Genomic DNA, 20,896 nt, shown 5'->3' with positions numbered 1-20,896 from the left:
TTCACCTAAGTTATTATTATTATTGAGTAAAAACTTAAACACAAGGAAAAATATTAAACATAAGCGAGCCAGATATGGCCTATCCACAATGACTTGATGACTTGAAATAACTTTAAATAATAAGGCAACAGCTCATTTTACGAGGGGAAATTAGAAAGTAAAGTTCCCACCTCATGCATAGTCTTGGTTCTGGATATAAACAGAAATATTTACATGTAGAATGAAGATACGTCCTCCCCCTATATTTCGACATAGTCACCTTCTATGTTGAGGCACTTGTCTAGGCGGAAAAGCCATTTGTCAAAACCCTTCATCGATAAAAGATGGGATACTGAGCACGAAGCCATGTTTGGAGTACATGGTTGACGTCAACATGTGATTGATGTGAACTATTTCCCACGCAGATGTTCTTCCATTTTGGGTAAAAGATAGAAATCTGACGGGGTGAAATCCGTGCTGTACGGTGGAGACGAAATAATTCCTCAGCCTCACCGCTGCAAAAGATTGACTGTAGCATGAGCTGTATGCGGGAGCGCATTGTTGTGGAGCAAGTGCACCGTCTTGCCTGATAGTTGAGGCCTTTTGTGTTGACTCATACGCAACAGTTCATTTAGAATAAATAATTTCCGGTTTTTGCTTCAATGACAATTTTCAGGGAAATGGTATCTAAAGACCATATTCGTTGGTACTTGCTTTTTCAATGCTCAACTTTACAGTCACTGGTTTATATTCTGTGCTTGTTAGATATGTTCTCGAGTATTCCAGGACTTGCGGTTCTCCTTTTATCTCAGTGAAGTAGATCAAAGTAGAACAGTATTCAAAATTATTAATAAAGTACTTTTGCCTATAAAGCAGTATTAAGTACCATTTATGTCCATGTAAAAGATTCAGTGTAAGAACACTGAATTGAAGAATAAAAACCCAGCAGAAAACTTAAATCCCAAACCAACTATTCCTGATTGTTGGAGAGAATATGTTCTCATGGACCAATCTGAAAGCACAACAAATTCTTCCTACCCACCAGCTTCAAGAGTTAACATCTGGAAATATTCACATGAAAAAAAGAAGAAAGAAAGAAAGAAAGGAAGAAAGAAAGAAAGGAAGAAAGAAAAAGAAAAGAAGAAAAGTGTAACGTGTTTTTAATTCTACGCAGGCCCGAAATCAACCTCAGAGGTTGGGGGGAAGGGGGGCATGAATATGTTAGGAGGGCCAAATCATTAAAAATTGTCTTACAAATGTTTTTTTTTTTTTGGTATTAATAATAGTATTTTGTATTGAGGTCTGGAGGGACCACGAAAAGTTTAGGGGGCCCAGGGTCCTCTAGCCTCCCTCTGATTGTGGGCCTGATTCTGCGTATTGTTCGTGATGGTAATTAAACCTGCTCTCTAACTCGGAATATAAACTGAAAAGGAAAGTTTCCGAACGTGTCAAATCAAAATAAGTTTTCTTGTTTTCTCGTTAAGTTATATCTAGTGGTGGCAATAATAGCTCTGCAGACTTCGAGGTGCGAGGTCTCAATAAGTTATGAAACTCAATTCGTGCAGGGCTTGCTTTTAAGGAGTTAGGTTTACCAAAATTCGTTTATATATTTACTCTGTCCGTGGGTCTATCCGTGAGACAAAAAAGTTTCAAGAGTTACGTTATATATCACCATCAAATTCTTGGGTATAGAGCAGCGTTTCCCAACCGGTGTGCCGCGGCGCACTGGTGTGCCGTGAATGGGCCGCCGGTGTGCCGCAAGGAAATCGAAACAAATTATTAATTCTATAGCAATGAAATTGCAAGACAAGACAAATATAGAAAAATGTATATTGTATTTCACATTTACTATGAATCTACAACTTAAAGTTTCATACCGTGTTACTTTTCTGTACATTTTTAATGTTTAAAAAAGTATTTGTTATCATTGTTATGACTACTATTGCTTCTTTATTGTTGCAGACTATTTCGCAACTTGTAATTTTAAAATATCATTCTATCCTTTCGACAAAGCAAACATGCATACAAATTACCTGCATTTGTGTTTTAAAACTAAAAGAGATTTGTTTGTTCGTTCGTTATTTAGTGACCTTTCTTAGTGAAACGTTGGATATAATTTTCGAAAAAAAAGCATAGTTTTAAAATCCTGAGTCCAATATTTCATTGCAATTGTTTTCTATTTTTAAATTAGAATGTAAAATAAGCGTAATGATTTACCACGGGGAGAAACCAATGATCGAGCTTTCTTCTCTGTGAGAAGGAGAACAATAATATCATAGAAAAAATACCACTGTGTTTTATATTTACAAATAATAATAATATCTATAAGTGTGCCGCGTGAATCCAAGTAACACCCGTAGTGTGCCGCAAGTTGAAAAAGGTCGGGAAACGCTGGTATAGAGGGTGAAAAGTAGGTATAGGTTTCGTTGATGGAGGCAGTTCAAAGTGAAAGTGGTATAAGTCATTCATTTCCGGTTTACACGTTGAATACTATGGAACAAAAACGTTAATAGATGTCTAGAAGCGGTTTTCTGCAATCCATAAAGCCTTCCCAGAATATATTTAATGTCCATCCTTAACTTTACTAACACCAGAAGTGCCACTACAATGTCCAGTTTCAATATTGATCTCTTTAGAGCAAAAACGATAAGAAATAATGAGATACTTCTTTTTTGTAATCGATTGAGGGTTTTAAGAAAAGCTTCTCTCTCAACTCCATTTGAACCGGAAGTGGAAGAATTAAGCATTTCCGGTTTTAACGTTGATAGTTTTAGAGTAAAAAACGGTAACAGATAGATAGTTGTTTTCTGCAACCAATTAAGCGTCCCAAAAATAAACTTAATAATCACTCTAGTATCTCTGTTAAAACCGGAAGTGGCAGAAAATGAACCATTTCCGGTTGTAACAATGATTATTATAGAGCAAATAGGCGACGAAAAGGGGCTCTCTGCAATGAATTAAACGTCCCACTCCAATGTCCCTATTAAAATCAAAGGTGGTAGAAATCTACCACCACTTCCGGTCTCAGTATTGAGAAAATTTCAGACCACACAAACCAAACTCTTTCATGTGGTGCATACATGACACCGCTACTTGTTTAGTTCTGCGGGATACGGAGGCAGAACCTGTTTTGCCGCCACTAGTTGTACCAATAGTCAGGGCCGACCTGAAGCCAATTGGATTGATTGCCCGCGCTAACTCACAGCTTGTCAACTACAAGCTACAGCACATTATCAGTTGACTGCGATCGTGGGGCCGACCAAAATTTTTCCCAATTGGGCGTTGAAAAAGGTCGGCCCTGCCAACAGTAACATTTTTAGTTGTGTGTATACGGATTTGTATTAGTTTGTATTATTATACTGTATTGTATCGTATTAGTAAATATTATAATTTATAGTGTCTAACCCAAGGATGTTATAAATAGAGGATCTGCCCATATGTATCGTCATCCTATTAAATCGATGATGCCAAAAAACAACCGAGCATCGGCACGTCGGATTGGCAACTCTCCTTTCCACCATCGTCTGATTGGCTACTTTCGTTTCCGCCATGATTGTTGGCTCAAAACATTGCGATCCTATTGGGCGGAGTGGGCAGAGTAGGGGTGGCGAAACTGTGACGTATGTCTTCAAGATTTTGTTGTAAGGGAAGATCCTCTATTTTATAAGATCCTTGGTCTAACCCACTTTGGTCCATACTTCAAAATCACCTTTGGTTTGCTTGTATCATTACATGTATGTTAAACATGTCTTTCTTAATAAGTGTAAAAGTACCAGAAGCTCAAGGATTGTGTGTTGTGTTGTTTTATATTATTGTTGTTATTTAATACAGTAGACTCTCGCTAATCCGGCCATTCCTGGCACATATGGGTACCGAATTAGCGGAAGTGCCGGTTATTAAGTGTCTGACATTTGTTTGATTTATTTATTTATCTTGGTGTTTATTTATTTTGAAAACATAGGGGATATAGTGTACTGAACTTTATTAAAGCGAAGGATATAATTTTAAAACGTAGAGGATATACTTTATTAAATCCAAATATATATATTAATTTTCCAAGAAAACTTAGTTCTTGAGTAGTATCACTCACTATGAAACACGTCTCTAATATTTAACTGTCCCAAATTGGAATACCGAGAAAGCTAATTAGATTAATTAAGATATGTTTAAATGAATCCCAAAGCAAAGTCCGGGTAGGAAAATTTTTGTCCACGAGCTTTCACGTCGAAAATGGCCTGAAACAAGGAGATGCGTTATCGCCATTATTATTTAACTTCGTTCTGGAATACGCTATAAGGAAAATCAAAGATAGCAACCAGGGCCTAGAATTGAACGGTATTCACCAGGTTATGGCATATGCTGATGATGTAAATTTAATAGGGGATGACAGGAGAACAATAGAAAGAAATGCAGAGATCTTATTAAACGCTTGCATGGACATGGGTTTAGAAGTAAATGCAGAGAAAACTAAATACATGGAAGTGCGTCGGGACCGGAATACAGCAAATTATGGATGCGTTAAAATATTAAATAATACTTTTGATAAAGTGGGTAGTTTCAAATATCTGGGATCAATATTAACAGATGAAAATCATATTCACGAAGAAATTAAATGTCGACTAAAAGCAGGGAATTCGTGTTACTATTTTTTTTTCAAAATCTCTTGTTGTCGCGAATTCTATCGAGGAATTCGAAGCTTAAAATATACAAAACGATAATCATGCCTATTGTTCTGTATGGCTGCGAAACATGGTCACTTACTCTGAGGGAAGAACATAGACTGAAAGTATTTGAGAACAAGATCCTGAGACGAATATTCGGACCCAAGAGGAACGGGAATGGAGAATGGCGGAAACTTCATAACGAGGAACTACATAATTTATATGGTTTACCCAACATTGTTAGGGTCGTCAAGTCTAGGAGGCTTAGGTGGGCGGGTCATGTAGCTAGAATGGAAGAAAGTAGAAACGCTTTCAAAGTCTTGACTGGAAGACCAATCGAAAAACGACCGTTAGGAAGACTTAGGCACAGATGGGAGGACAATATTAAGATGGATCTCGCAGAGACTGGAATACAAAGTAGAAACTGGATGCAGTTAGCTAAGGATAGAAGTCAGTGGAGAGCTTTTGTGAACGCGGCATTGAACCTCCGGGTTCCATAGGCCATAGAGTTACTTAGTTAATGATGATATGCGACGATGGCATGCTTTATCACGTAACCGAACTGTAAAGCAGAGATGGGCACCCTCACTCATTTTTGCCTTCAAGAGGGCCGCTCTCACCCTCACTCGCCCTCATTTTGGTAGATGAGGGTGGCTGAGGGTGAAGGAATCGACTGAGAGTGAGGGAGTCGATTGAGGGTGAGGGTGGCTGAAAGTGAGGGTGTCAATTGAGGGTGAGGGAATCGACTGAGGGAGGGTAAGGGTGGATGAGGATGAGGGAGTCAACTGAGGGTGAGGATGGCTGAGGGTGAGGGTAAGGGAGTTGATTGAGGGTGACTGTGAGGGAGTCAACTGATGGTGAGGGTGAGTGAGGGTTAGCAAAAATGCCCATCTCTGCTGTAAAGAATGCTACAATTTCGAATACGTACAGTATATGAAGGATTGTTTAACTTAGTCTTGTTGCGCATGCGCACGATAATTCATTGTGCACTTGTTTTTGGTTGGATGTGCGCCGGATTAGCAAGAGTCTAGTGTACAATATTATGATTTCTAGTTTCTAGCAGAACGAAACTTAATTTGTACGTGCTATACCCATGCGAGCTTGATATGGGTTTTTAATCAATTTTATGGTAATTTACTAATGAAAAATGTGAAATATCCCGTGCTGCTCGAGTTTCAAAGACACGATATTCATTATGGGTTTTAATAGATGGCAAAGTTCTTTTGCTCCAGCTTCAGGGCTTAATGTAGCTGTAGAGTGAGTACTGAATCTCCTCTCAAGCCACAACGTTTCACTGCACCCTTAACAACAACAGTTGTGTGGACTGGAGCATTGTCATGCAGTAAACGAGCTCAACGCACAGTGACAGATTCGAACATTTGCCTTTTACGAACTGACGCAGCTAGACATTTGAACGGTTTGTTACAAGTGGTGCAAACTTCTGAAAATATCCTCGTATCTTCAACCTTCACTTTAGTTAAATCCACATTTTTTTACAAACCAAAGTTGCTACTTACAAATAATTATACAGTCATTTCTAACTAAGTGCTCTGTCACGTCACTGTTTACTAGAGAAAGGAGCGACGGGAAACATGGCATTAAGAAAAATTAGTGGTTACATGCATTCAAGAACATTAATAGTGTAGTCGATGGTTTTTCTGGCTAAGTCGTTATACTGCCAATAGTCGCTTACTGCGTTCCTCTACCTGTTCCCTCTCTTTCTTTCGTATTGGGGAGGCGAGTTCCCTTATTTTTTTAAACCAATGTTCAAAGTATTTGTGAATTTGAAAAACAAAGCTATGGAAGATCAGGGGAGCAGAGTTATCTTCAGCATTGGGAGGGGACAGATGTGAGGCTTATTCTGGGAAGGGGGAGATGAGGCTCATATTATGGTAGATGAATCTGATTACTGAGGTGAACCTGTTGTATATTATATATCAGGCGATGTAGATGAAATAGTCGTACATATCAAATCGGATTATTGAGGGGAGTCCCCCAGTTCGAATATTGGGGAACATGTCCCACCATTTCCCTGGGATTTGTGTGCGTATCTACAGCTGAGACAATTTTCCAGCATAAGGGGAGGGACATATCCTCCTCTGCCACTTATTGCAATTTGTGTCTAAGTAGCGGAAGCGAAATTAATACTGATTGATGTGACCTAAATGCGCAAGGACACGAAGTTCAGTTTGAAATATTAAAGAATACGATTCGTTTTTTTTAAAAAAATGAAACAAGTCGAGGAACATCAATTTTATCTCGCTTCTCTTTATGGCAGTCGGATACAAATAATCACATTTCTCCCCAGAAAACACATTTCAAATCAGATTATTGGGGGGACAATCCTCTCAGTTCCAAGATTGGAGGACATGTCCCCCTCTTCCCCGTGGGATTTGCGCTAGAGATTATAGTTCGTGGTATAAACCAGCGAAATTTACTTGTTTGTTTTGTTGTGCGCTTCTTTTCGATCAGCCGGTATACGTACAATAAATAAATTGAGGTCTAGTTTGAAATTTATGTTGTTTTTGTAATATGGTTGAGTCGCAGCTACTGTGTTGTCAGGGAGAGAAAAAGTGCCGTATTGTTTTATTTTGCGTTCTTGAATAGAAAAGAGAAGAGGGAAAAATTTCTTAGAAATAACACTGAAAGGTTACGTGAGGTAGATGGGGTGGTTACCTTGGTAACGCTCTTCGGAAAGTTCCAATGGTGCAATTTTTGCCGCCAATAATGTTCTGGTAGCAGATTTATAGGATACTTTACTCTTAGACATTTAATTAGATCTCTCTCTCCCTATCTCACATTTTCACCTAGATCAAAGTTAAAAGAAATATATATAATTTTCTGGCAATTTGAGAACGTTTGAAAGAAGGCTGTTTGAAAGAAGGCTACACAACATTGAGCAAATAGATGAAATTCTTTGGAAATACATTAATTAACACTGAAGTGGTCTTTTCACTGTTTTATTAGATAACGCTTTGACAATCAATAATTACAATTTCAAGTAGGGATCTATGATAAGCTATACTGTATTATAGACTCTCATGTGCATTTTCCCCTATAATTGTAGAAAAATAAAACATACGAGGGTTGTTACATAAATCCTAAGCCTAAGCAAGAAACATTAGAACTAGAAATGTAAGACTTTTTAGCCCAGGCGTGGATTTGTGCCTAGGTTGAGCAGGCTCAAACCTAGAGCGACATATTTGGCTTTCTTTGCTCCTCACATATTACAAATGAATTGAAATTTGTCAGTTTTACGTCACACGATTATGCCGGCTGAGCTAAAGCAGACGGTATAATAAGAAATAAATGAAATGGTGGAATAAATAAAGTGGGAGGAAACGGGAGAACCCCGAAGAAACCCACGTCCGTGGTGGTTGTCCACCACAAAGCCCACTTGGCGCGAGCTGGGATCGAACCAGGGATCCCACACACCAGAGGTGAACGTTACCACTGAGCCACGTGCCCCCTTCACATATTACAGAATAACAATTTATTGTACTAGAATTTTCCAAAGTGAGCATTTCTGTACTATATATCATAAATGGTTTTCCCTTTTTGATCGATCTTGCCAGATAAATTTGTGTTGAACAATAATTCTTTGTGTAGCCGCGACTTTGTGTCTGATCAGTTATTGACGGCAATTTAGTCGTTGTAAGATCTGGACTGAACGGGCGCTGTTAACGCCGGCCGATTGGAGCAGTGGCTAAGATCTGGACAATACGGACGCTATAAACGCAGCGTTATCGCCAGCCGATTGGGGCAGTGGCTAAGATCTGGACTATACGGACCCTATAAACGCAGCATTATCGCCAGCCGATTGGGGGAGTGGCTAAGATCTGGACTATACGGACCCTATAAACGCAGCGTTATCGCCAGCCGATTGGGGGAGTGGCTAAGATCTGGACTATACGGACGCTATAAACGCAGCGTTATCGCCAGCCGATTGGGGCAGTGGTGAAGATCTGGACTATAGAGACGCTGCAACCCTGAAACCAGGCTCAGGTCAAGTATTGTGATGTTAGTAAGTTGCTTTATTACGTAGAAATACTGAGAAGACAACGCGTCACTGAGTGTGTGGGATGGAGAAAAGAAAATGGCAGTTAATATGTATTTAATTAGTAGGAGACGAATTTCTAAATAGCGATAAAATCAATTATCCTAAGCTAAATAGAAAAGATTACATTGCATCGTGTTTTTATATCATGATTCTAAAACTTTTTTTTTCTGTGTTGAGTAGCGTTTTAACTTTTTAATTCTTTGCGAACTTTACGAAGACCTTTCCTTTTTTGGATGATGATACGCGCTGTACATTTGTTACCATGTTAAGCTTCTTTTATGCAAGCTGTTGCGGTAACGTTTGCTTGTGCCACGGATCCGCTAGTGCCCTTTTCATCGCGGTTGTGTTTGCGGATGCTACTGGAGATGACGGGGGAGCAGAACTTCAAATACAGCTCTACTGAGCTACGTAGGCCTATATATACTTATATTATTCTGTACTAAAATTGAAATAAACATCGAGAAAATTTTAGCTATGTCTGTCTTCTGCTTAGGTTACAAACCATCAAAACCTCGATGAAATATGTACTTCTACCAATTGTTGCTTCTTCAGACTATTCTAAGTGTACGGTCTCACTTCGATTTCTTTAATAAACTGTCCTTTATTGAAGTCACTCATGCTTAGGTTCGTCTACTTCAGACAAGAAGCTGTTACTGTGGAGACTGGCAGCACTGTGGGTAGTCGGCAAACCGAACCGCTGTGGGTAAAAAGTCTCATATGACAATGTAAATTGAAACCGCCCAACCGCCGCGGTTGGATTTTCAGACCGCAGCGTGTGGATATCGTGCCAGTATGGATAAGAAGAGTCATTCGACTCAAATGTAATTAGAGAACGTGTTAGTTGAGCAATTGGTACTAGAACCACTGCATAAAAAGTATAAATATAAGTTTATATGTAATTAATTTCAATATCTCGTTTATTAAGAATTAATGCGTAGCATCTCAGTGTGACCTGATTGTTTCTAAGAACAATCTCAAGGTTAATTACTATCCGTTTAGAATCTGTCGTCATCTATTTACCAAAGATCATCTTTATTGAAGGTCAAATCTTGAGTCTCAGGGAGATTTTTTTTTTTTTTTTGCGTTCTTTATGTATGGATTAAGATTATTTCTAAAAGCAAGTACCTTTGTTCTTGTGAGAGAGGGGTCAACGAAAGTTCTAGATTTGATAACATGGAAGTTGATAATAGATAATTGAAGACATACGTCATGCGTGGCCTACTTTCTAGAGATTTATCTTGTTGCAGAATAATGTAAAGCCTCATGCATCAAGTACGATGAAAAAAAAAATATATTGGTTGTTGAGTTTGTCTCGTCCATCATATTTCGCAAATCTTGGTCCTACTATTATGTGTATAATGGTGTAGCATATCAAGATATTAAGGGAGGGACTCAGTGGTAGAGCGTTTACCTCTCTTGCAACGGGTCCCTCCCTGGCCATATAGATTTGTGGGGAACAACATCGTGTCCGTGGGTTTTCTCGGAGTTCTCCATTTCTTTCCACACCCTCATTCCACTAACTCTTTCGTTATCATTCTCTCTCATTAATCAGTGAGGCCGCGGTGGCTCAGTGGTAGAGAGTTCACCTCTGGTGCCTGGGGTATTTGGTTTGATCCCAGCTCGCGCCAAATGAGCTTTGTGATGGACAAACACCTTGTGCGTGAATTTTCTTAGGATTCTCCCGTTTCCTCCCACTTTATTTATTCCAATATTTTATTAATTTTTCATCATCACCGTTTCCTTTAGCCTAGCCGGCATAACCGTGGGACGTGAAACTTAAATATTTCATTTTCTCTCATTAATCACCTCACAGGATTTAAATAAGTGACGTAAACTAGGTGATTTTTTTAAAACAACAAAATGGTGATTCTATTCTTTAGAGATGGCCTTTTCCGAATAATCTGTTTTTCGATGTTCGAAAATTTTCGTTTTTTTTTTTTTTTTTGAAAAATCAATTTGAAAATTTTTTCGTTTTCTAAAAATTCATTTTTCGAAAAGATATTTTGCGATAAAACAAGGTCATCCTTAGTCTTAAATTTTTTTTGTTTGTTTGTTTCTAAAGCGGGGAAGATAAGGAAACATTCCTTTCAAGACCAAGATAACGTAACTTTCCTCTTATCTGCATATTTTTGTACATTATTCAATGTGTATACAGTGCATATAACCCGAGTGTTGGCCGCGACGTCGTGGACTCCAGTGGAAACACATAGTTCTTACCTTTGCCAGGACTGCGCCACAAACGGTGACACCCTTCCGCCATCTACACATCTATATGCTAACTACTTGTTAAACAATAGACAAGTTGTTTAGATCAGGATTCCTCTGTATAATGTCGTTATTATCGATTAACATAATTAAAATAGTTTTAAATACACTTCACTCAAAAGTTTCCTATTATAATTTAAAATTGAGTTAATATTTGGACTGCGGGTTCTGTAGTTTTGCATTCGTTGAAGAATTAGATTCTTTAAATTGTGTTAGTTACAATAACAAATGAAAATAAATTTAAATAGTTTCCCGCCTAGTGTTGGATGAATTACACATGAGCGCAGATTCTCAGATTTACACTGCCTACTTGTCTTGCTTCCAGACATACTTCCGGTCAACTCATCCTAGGAATTGGCCAACCGCCTCCCCCGGAGGCAAGATAAATTAAATTATAACTATATGAAAAAAATATATGAAACCTGTCAGTTTTAGGTTTCAGGTATATGCACTGAGATTTTTCAGTTTTATATCTCAGGCATATGCACGGAAATCTTCCAGTTTTATGTCTCAGGCATATGCACTGGAATCTATTTTTTGTCTCAGGAATATGCACTGAAATCTTTCAGTTTTGCGTTTCAGGCATATGCACTAAAATCTTCCACTTTCATGTCTCAGGCATATGTACTAAATTTTTCCTGTTTTATATCTCAGGCATATGCACTGAAATCATCTAGTTTTTGTCTCAGGTATATGTAATGAAATTTTCCAGTTTTATGTCTCAGGCATATGCACTGAAATCTTCTAGTTTTATGTCTCAGTCATATGCACTAAAATTTTCCAGTTTTATGTCTCAGGAATATGCACTAAAATCTTCCAATTTTATGTCTCAGGCATATGCACTGGCTAAAGGAGTCGGGTGATTATTGAAAACGAATGATTATGACATAGTAATTGGTGACATGAGCATGTGGAAGAGAACGAGACTATCTCAAGAAAAGCATCGGACATTGTGTTGTAAATCACGAACTCACATGGGCTGATATTGAACCAGGGACCCCATCACACCAGAGGTTAAAGCTCTATCACTGCACTATCGTTTCCCCTACGGACGTTTGGATAACAGGTATTTGTCAAATGAGTGACATATGAATCACATGTTACATCCAAATCTGGGACACCTGAACACACCAGAAAGTATGTGGATGATTACCTGGTGACAGCTAACATTCGCTTACTAATTATTCGATACCTATGATTCAGATAAAGTCTGATGTATACAATTCGTTCGGACGCGTGGTATTTGTTTCCAGCTAGTAGGATGTCAGATGAAACGTTTTGGACAATAATGCCCCAGATCAACAAATCAGCTATCTCACTTTATTCTGGACACTCTGTGTCTGAAGCGTGCATTACATTAAATATAAATAATAATATTTAAAAGTGTGTCAGTTTTATTATTTTACTAGCAGAATACCCGTTCCTCCCACGGAGATAACACGTTTCATTTTTGACAATGAAGGACTGAATTTGGTTTTACAGTTCAACGGAAGTGTCACTATTCGTCTCAGCGACACCGAAAACTATGGATTCAGCACGAATATCGGTCATTTTTGATAACTTTTATGTATCTCCCCCTCCCACTTTCCCAAGTTGAGAAAGTGGGAGGGGTTAGATAAAAATGATCGAAAACGACCGATATTAGAGGGGGCTGAATTTGGATGGAAAGGGCATCTGAAGTGTCACTATTCGTCTCAGCGACACCGAAACCTATGGATTCAGCACTAATATCGGTCATTTTTGATCATTTTTACTTCCCCTCCCCTAAGTTGTACCGTCAAAGTAAAATGATACAAAAAAAAACCCAGACCTGAACCTCAGTCGAGTGATTCAAGACGAATGAAGTCACTAACATAGCCACTTTCATATATATTTCATATATATATATGAAGGAATAGTATAAACCAGGGGCAATCACCCCGCCCCCCCAGAAGAGGAAACTTTCTTATTTTATATATAAATAAAACCCATCCCAAAGTTCGGAGCTCTTAAAAGTAGCTCTAAGTAGCAGTTGTTGAGTTGAGTTGATTTTGAGTTTAACGTCTCTTTCAGCAGCGAGACTATATGAGACGGGACCTACTGATTAACGTGCAATCCGAACTACATGAGCTCTCGCCGGGAATCGAACCGGGATCTCTAAGTAGCAGTATTACAACCCACCGCCCCCCTGGATCCGCCCCTGGTATAAACAGAGCTTTACCCTTTTGAAAATGGATATTGTATATTTTATTAGCTATATATTTTGGCCTTTGCTAGTGTAGAACTCAAATATGAATTCTGTTTTTGATTAAGCCGTAAGAAAACATACGGTAGAGTTTCCTTTTAAAACTTTTTTTGTTATTGCAAACAAAATGCGCATATAGTTGATGACAGGAAACTAATTAATCAAAATGATATTAATTATATCTTCTCTTTTTTGATTGTTTACAGAAGACATCACTATGATAATACATAGTACGCTTTACTGATAAACACGTTATGACTCAATTTTATCTAGATATACAGTACACACACAAATGTCAATAAATACGTAACCGCAAGAATCTTCCGTAACTTTCTTTCGTATTATCTCTTTAGACTTTTATAGAAAAGGTATTTGGGAAATCGTAATGGATCGGATTTACTTGGACTGTGTTTCGTGGAACAGAATAGGCGCGTGACGGGGATGACATTGGTAACCTCTTCGTTGCTGATACTGAGAAATGAAACTTTGCCCTGTGATATTTTTCACAAAACGTTGCATCAAATAAAATTATTAAGGTGCCCTTAACTTTCATATTCGTTTGTTCTGGAATTTATGAAGGAGATTTTACTTCCTGATAAGCAATGTGTTAGGCACATGAGCAGTTACCAAGGAATATGCAATTCCAGTGACAGCGCCAGCTTTAATTTCTTGGGGGGTGGGGTAACAAACGGAGGAGTAGGCTTTTTTGGGGGGGAAGGAAGCTTTTTATTGTACAGTAGAGCGTCGATTATCCGAACGTCGGTCAACCGAACGACCGCTTAACCGAACTGTGTACTCGCTCGCACCTGTTACTCTCCCACCCTACCGTCCATCATCCCCCTCACTCCCAAACCAAGTTTTCCACAGTAGTCGCCGCACTGAGCCACCGCTGGCGGAACATTGCTTCTAATGGGGCCTTCATAAGGCGCTGCTGACCGGCCAAGCCGCCAGTCGCTGTGTTTCAACAATCAGCACACTTCTGTCGGTTTGGCACTGGCTGTAGAAGTCCAGTCCAGTCCAGTCCAGTACAGTACAGTCCAGTACAGTACAGTTCGATTATCCGAACAAACCAGTTTTCCGAACACCCATGTCCCCCAATTACTTCGGATAATCGACGCTCTACTGTAGTTGTATATTACTTAACCAACATTTCAATACAACATACCTGGAGAGCAATCGAAGGCTGATGCAGCCCTATGGGACGCCCGCCTTCCTTCTGGCGTCGTCATTGTTCAGTTCACATCATTTAGATTTTAACATGTCTTGTAACCTTTAACAAAAATATTATTTTTACTCATTAATGTTTCTCATCGATTATTTATGAGTGTGTGTCACCATCATTAGAAGTATTCTGCAATGCCGTGCCGTCGGGAGGGCAAGCGGGGCGACGGCCCCGGGCGCGGAAGTAAGGGGGCGCAAAATTCGGGAGGAGAAAAGATCTGTCGACCTCTCATATGTACGAGGCGCTGTCTTTATACTCTCTCTCAGGGCGCTGATTTTTCCACGGCGCGGCACTGGTATTCTGTCATTTGTACGTAGAAATATGTCTCATTATTGTTGAAAGCATTCTGTCAATAGTGGAAACATAATCACCAGCGTTACTAAAACTATTTGTGGAAGTGTGTCTGATCATTATGAACATTCTACTATTTATGGAAGTTTCCTCAACATCATTGGAAGTATTCTGCCATTTATAGAAGTACAGTATTTCATTAGTATCATAAGTATTCTGTCATTTGTAGAATTGTCTCTCTTCATCGTTACAAATATTCTGCCATTTGTGGAAGCCTCATCATCATTAGAAGTATTCTGCCATTGTGGAGGTGTATCTTCTGATCATCATAAGAAGAATTCTATAATTTGTGGATGTGTGTCTCATCATCATTCTGCCATTTATGGAAGCTTTCTCAACATCATTGGAAGTATTCTGCCATTTATAGAAGTATTTCATTATTATCATAAGTATTCTGTCATTTGTAGAATTATGTCTCATCATCGTTAGAAATATTTTGCCATTGTGGAGCTCTTTTTATCTATTCTTCTCCATATCTACATTTGCAGGGAATCATTTTTGTTGCCTTTTGATATTTGCTACACTTTGACGTTGATCAATAGACAGACTGTAGTTAAATCAACGAATTAGTGATGTCTTTTAGGGGGTAGTTTGGAGAAAGGTGATTGTTTTGTCAGCGTTGATAAATGAATTGTATACTTAGTTTGTTTCGCTGTGAGAGCCAGAATTCCTGATATCTTTCTCTGGATATTACGCGTGCCTTGATCAAAATCTTGTGCATTTTCCTTTGGTACGCGGGGTCCCGTGTTCGATTACCTTTGGAACAGCGTTGGACGCATCACGGTGGTTCTGGTTCTACTTGAAACTGTAGGTACTCGTTTCATATAGCCTCGATACTGAAAGGGGACGCTAATCATCCATAAACAAACAAACAAACAAAAACAGTTGATCGAATCTTATGCAAAGACAACTTCAGTAGCGCTGTTGCTTGCTATTTTACAGGATGGGCAGTTGTCCCCCCTCATTTTATTTCCTCCATTTTGCTTACGAAGAACAGAAAATTGTCAAAAAGGATTTGTGAGAAAAAATGAGATGATAAAATTTCCCTTTCATTCCTCAAAAACAGTAAACATTAATTTTTACTGCGATTGGGCGAACTGGCTTTCTTCAATGATTAGTTAATGCGCATATTCTTTATTTTAATAGCTTTACGTAGGATCTATTAATCAAATATGATAAAACACCAATTACTGAAAAAATGTTATAAAACAATATATGATTGATTAATTTGTTTATTCGCGCAAAATTTATATGGTAACCAAACCAAACATTTACTCCCATCAATGCTTCACACAGAAATTTTGTATGTTAGCGGAAATTAATACACCTATACATGTTTTACTTATAATTTTATTAAACATAGCATGTTAAGGAACACGTGTAATGTTCTTTCAACAAGAATTCTAGCTTTGCGTCCTTGATGGGCTCTGAGACCGCCTGTGATTTATCATAACGGTTCGGTTGCCATAGCACCAACTTACTTTTAATGTTTCAGAAACAAGGTTCAATCAATAAGGAGTATTTGCAAAGTGGGATTTTTTGAGGTGGTATTTCCGCAGTCTCTTTGGTGGAAAATATTTAAAACTATGAATTTTTAATGTACTTGATTCAGTGTAAGGAATTATATGATAATATTTATCGGAAAATTAATACTCGTTATTACAAATGATTAATCTTTTATTAAAATAGTTCTGACCGACTGGCTGACTAGCGCCTAGATCGAAGTACTTACGTTAGGATCTCGAAATTTGGACCGTACATAGGGTACATAGCACTAAGGAAAGATTTTTTTTTTCTTTTGGACATTCAACGTGGAAAGAGAGTGGGTTACGGGTAACAACTATAAGTTGTCCTTATCTCGGAATCCTCTCAGGTTAGATACATGAAATTCGGTATTAGGACTTTTTTATTTTAAATATTTTAAACACGTAGTTAAGGATCTTTTTTTTAAAAAAAAAAATATTTGACCTAGAAGAAAAGGGTGGGGGTTGGTTCGTTAAGATTTCCATATCTTGGAATTTCTTACGTTTGGAGAAATTAAATTTGGTATTTAGAATTTTTATTTAAAACACTTATATTAAGAACGCATTTTTACGCTTGTTGATACTTGACTTACAAGGGAAGAAAAGGGAATAGAGACTGTTACAAGGGAAGAAAGAGAAATGGTGACGTTACAAGGGAAGAAAAATAGCGGAGACGGTTATAAGTGGAGAAAAAGTAGTGTAGACTGTTACAAGGGAAGAAAAAGGAGTGGAGATGGTTACAAAGGAAGAAAAAGAAATGGTGACATTCCAAGGGAAGAAAAAGGAGTGGAGATAGTTACAAAGGAAGAAACAGGAGTGGAGATGGATACAACGGAAGAAAAAGAAATTGTAACGTTACAAGGAAAGAAAAAGGAGCGGAGATGGTTACAAGGGAAGAAAAATAGCAGAGACAGTTACAAGGGGAGAAAAAGTAGTGGAGACTGTTACAAGGGAAGGAAAAGGAATGGAGATGGTTACAAGGGAAGAAAAAAAGTAAAGATAGTTACAAGGGAAGGAAAAGGAGTGGAGACTCTTCACTAACATACTTATAGAAGCGTTCGAGTGTACGAGACTTCAAGTTCGTACGAATTCTACCGTGAAATATACAACAGGAGGAACACGAAATATTACATGTAGAATTACGTCAGGTAACTTGATAATAATAATAATAATAATAATAATAATAATAATAATAATAATAATAATAATAATAATAATAATAAAAAATCCTTGCCTCGATCCCAGGCATATTTTTGTCATTCCATTTGTTTCGTAATCATCCAGTGGCCATACTTAAAAAAAAAAAGAAGTTTGATGTATACATGCGAGAAACAGTCCTACATGTATAAACAATATGGTATGGAAATATTACATTTAAATATTGTAATATTAACAGTAATCCTTTTACATTTTATTTCGTAAGATTGATGTGCCCAGTCTTGGAATACCCATAACCTACCCCGTAAAATGTATCTACGTTTAATTTTTTCTAATGGTTTCAAACTCCAACCCCACCCTTCCCCTCCTTTATCATGGTGTAGCTTTGAGTAAGCGTCATTCTTGTATAAACTAACCTTTTTCCATACATTTTTGCTTTCCTCTCGGTTCTAGAGTGTTAGGGCGTGCATCTTCGGTTAACGTAACATTGAGTTCGATTCCCGATAGTAGAGTTTTTTTTTTTTTGCACACATTACATTGGTTCGGATTCCACTTTAAACAGTAAATCTACGTCCCAAATAGTTTGGTCCTAAGAAGAGACGCTGAGTTTCAACAAATAAACAAATAAATTATTGTTGCTGTTTAGGTATCCCTATTCTCCCCTAAAATTTCAATGGCATATTTTTGTCATGTCGCCCCCTCTCCAAGGGCTTAGGCGCAATGCCCCTTAATATTTACATTCTTCCTCTCAATATATACTATTCCCCCCGCAATTTTACAATTGTACCCTCAAATTTACAGTTTTGCCCACAAAAATTACCATTCTGCCCCCCAAATCTACAATTTTGCCCCCAAATAACTTCATAAAGCAACCTCTGCGCCTTAAAGCCCTCTGTGGACATCCCTGTTCCTCTGATCATGGGGCACCCATGCTATAGATTTGTATAATATGTAAAAAAAAAAAAAAAAAAAAAACGATCAATTCATTTCCTAAAACCAATGTCTGTCGAAGGAAATGGAAAATAGTGTTTCACGGTCATACTCCTCACTCAGATTAATATTAATACGGTCTTCTTTCGTGTATGCTATACGCTTAAACAAACGATATTGTAACATCCCTTTAATGTATTTAAAAGTACGAATCAGAAGAGGAAGAAAGTTGTGCGACATTGAATGGAACTTTGTAGCCTTTCCGATAGATGGAGTCGCTAAACGTTTAAGAGACGACACTTATCTAAGACCTCACTCACGTCTTTATATGCTATTGCGCACCGTGAAACTTCCTAGTATACAATTAATCGCTCGTGGAAACGGACCGTGAAAGTTCGTAATTCGGCGTGTACCGGTAACGTGTTTACGAGTATTGGAACGCATTTTCGGATCCGTATGGAGAAACTAGGAAACTTGTCGGTCGAGTTCGTGGTTAATTTCGCGCGGAAAATCGTTTAACGTTTCCAACAGTATTACTTTATAAATTTGTGTACCGGAGAGCGCGTGTATTGTATTTAAAGAACTATTCTATTTATTAAAACCAGGAGGACTTGTAAAATAAAAAATACGTCATAATGTTTGTGTTAAAACAGAAACTGTCTGTAGTGTACGTTTTGATAGTATTCATTATATGTATTGCAAACATTTTAGAAATAAGTGCACAGGATGTGATAGAAATTACAGCGCCACCGCCGTTGCCAGGTACGGATAAATGGCGCCAAACAGTTTTGTGGATTTTGATCGTAGGATTTTTAGCTGCTTTCTTCCTGGCTTTTGGAACTGGTGCTAATGACGTAGCAAATGCTTTTGGGACCAGTGTAGGGTCCAAAGTTATAACACTTAGAAATGCCTGTATAATTGCAACCATCTTTGAGCTTCTGGGCTGTAGTTTGATTGGTAAGTCTGTCAATTTTTAGTGACTGTGTTTTTTCTTTTTTTGCTTTACAGATTGTAGTTAAAAAGTTCCGGAAAGAAGAACGAAGAAACTATTTTGTGGTATACAGATTCTAAATTAAAAACAACAACAAAAATCGATCATACAAATCGTGATAGAATACTTTCTACGTACACAAAACACTAAATTCATTTTATCTGATAACCAAAACAAGGCAAACAATTTTTGTTCGTCGAGAAAAACAGAAATTGGCTGAAAATTTGGAATCAGCATTTATTGTTATTCTTTTGTTTCTTTCTCAAAATCGATTAAAAAAAAAGCAATCGAAAATTCTTAACGCTGTTGCCAGCACAATCCAATAGGTTAGTTAATACGATTCGTACAACTCCAAAAAGTATCAACTGAAAATATCACGATAAAAAAAGATAGTAACCAAGTAATTTAGATCAATCAATAAATATACACATCGGATACTATCAAAACAATCGGAAAATACAGGGGTACTTAAGGGAAGAAATATATATATATATAAATAAATAAATTTATATATATAATCGTATATATATACGTATATATAATTTTTAAAATAATATATAATTTATTTTTATAACTTATTCTCCTACGATTTAGACAGTATATACACATCACATTAGGAAGGCGTTGAACGTCATATTGTGAAAAGTGCGTGAGTTTTGTGTGTGAGTGCGTGGTACATTTAAAGTACTTTTGAAAGCGAGAGAAAAACATTATTTGTGAATTATGTAAGGATGTCGATTTTCCTGGATAAATACTAAAAACTTTAATCTGTGATATTTGGTTTCTCTTCAGCTTCGCTTTCAAAACTTTTTTTTGGGTCCTTGTTACTTAAGAAAAAGGATAAAATAATTTATTTAAAAAAAAGAATATCGTACAGAACTGTCAAGGAAGCGTGATCTCAAAACAGAACCAAAGCATTTTTTTTAAAAGAAAGAAAGAAAAGAAGTTTGTTTATACTGTTTCACATTCGCTCCAGTACTTGTGTTATTTTTTATTAATTAAAAAGAAAACAACGAACAATATACTATTGAGGAAATTTATTATTATTATTATTTGCTGTTTATATATATAAAATACAAAATAGGCAGGCCTATTATAGGGGCAGCAGATAAGTCTGAAATATTGTAAACAAACCAATTTACACATTTATACATACACACATAATATATATACATATATATACACACACACACACTTAAATTAACAAGAGGAGCACAATGCTTGATCCTATGTCCGCCGACGTATTATGGGTTGTGATAAGTGGATTTCTGGTGTCCTTCATCTTGGCTTTTGGAATTGGAGCGAATGATGTTGCTAATTCTTTCGGAACGTCCGTTGGGTCCAAAGTACTGACGCTCCGAAGCGCGTGCATATTGGCAACAATTTTTGAAATTGCTGGAGCTATACTAATTGGTAAGTATCTTATTTATGATAGAAGTTGTTACTATTTTTGTCAGTCATGCAGGGGCGGATCTCGAAGGTAAAAACTGGGGGGGGGAGCCACAACCCAGATTATGATAGGTATATCAGTA

At 37.6% G+C, this 20,896-nt stretch overlaps 1 protein-coding gene across 5 annotated transcripts in view; it reads left to right on the top strand.

Annotated features, from left to right (window-relative positions):
• The window catches only part of NaPi-III (Na[+]-dependent inorganic phosphate cotransporter type III), a 495,622-nt gene that overhangs the window by 335,924 nt on the left and 138,802 nt on the right, over positions 1 to 20,896 (top strand). For 3 of the 5 annotated variants that reach the window (XM_081769823.1, XM_081769822.1, XM_081769824.1), the window contains exon 3: positions 19,382 to 20,777. In XM_081769823.1, the coding sequence (XP_081625949.1) occupies positions 20,582 to 20,777 (196 nt within the window). In that variant the 5' untranslated portion in view covers positions 19,382 to 20,581. Of the gene's footprint in view, positions 1 to 18,711; positions 19,331 to 19,381; positions 20,778 to 20,896 lie in introns of those variants that run through there. The other 2 variants (XM_081769821.1, XM_081769820.1) reach the window with 2 other exon arrangements.

Source organism: Thermobia domestica, chromosome 8 (assembly GCF_964235325.1).
Source record: "Thermobia domestica chromosome 8, izTheDome1.hap1.1, whole genome shotgun sequence".
Lineage (NCBI taxonomy): Eukaryota > Metazoa > Arthropoda > Insecta > Zygentoma > Lepismatidae > Thermobia > Thermobia domestica.
Note: the sequence above shows the minus strand (reverse complement) of the source record. Positions and strands in the feature narration are given on the sequence as shown.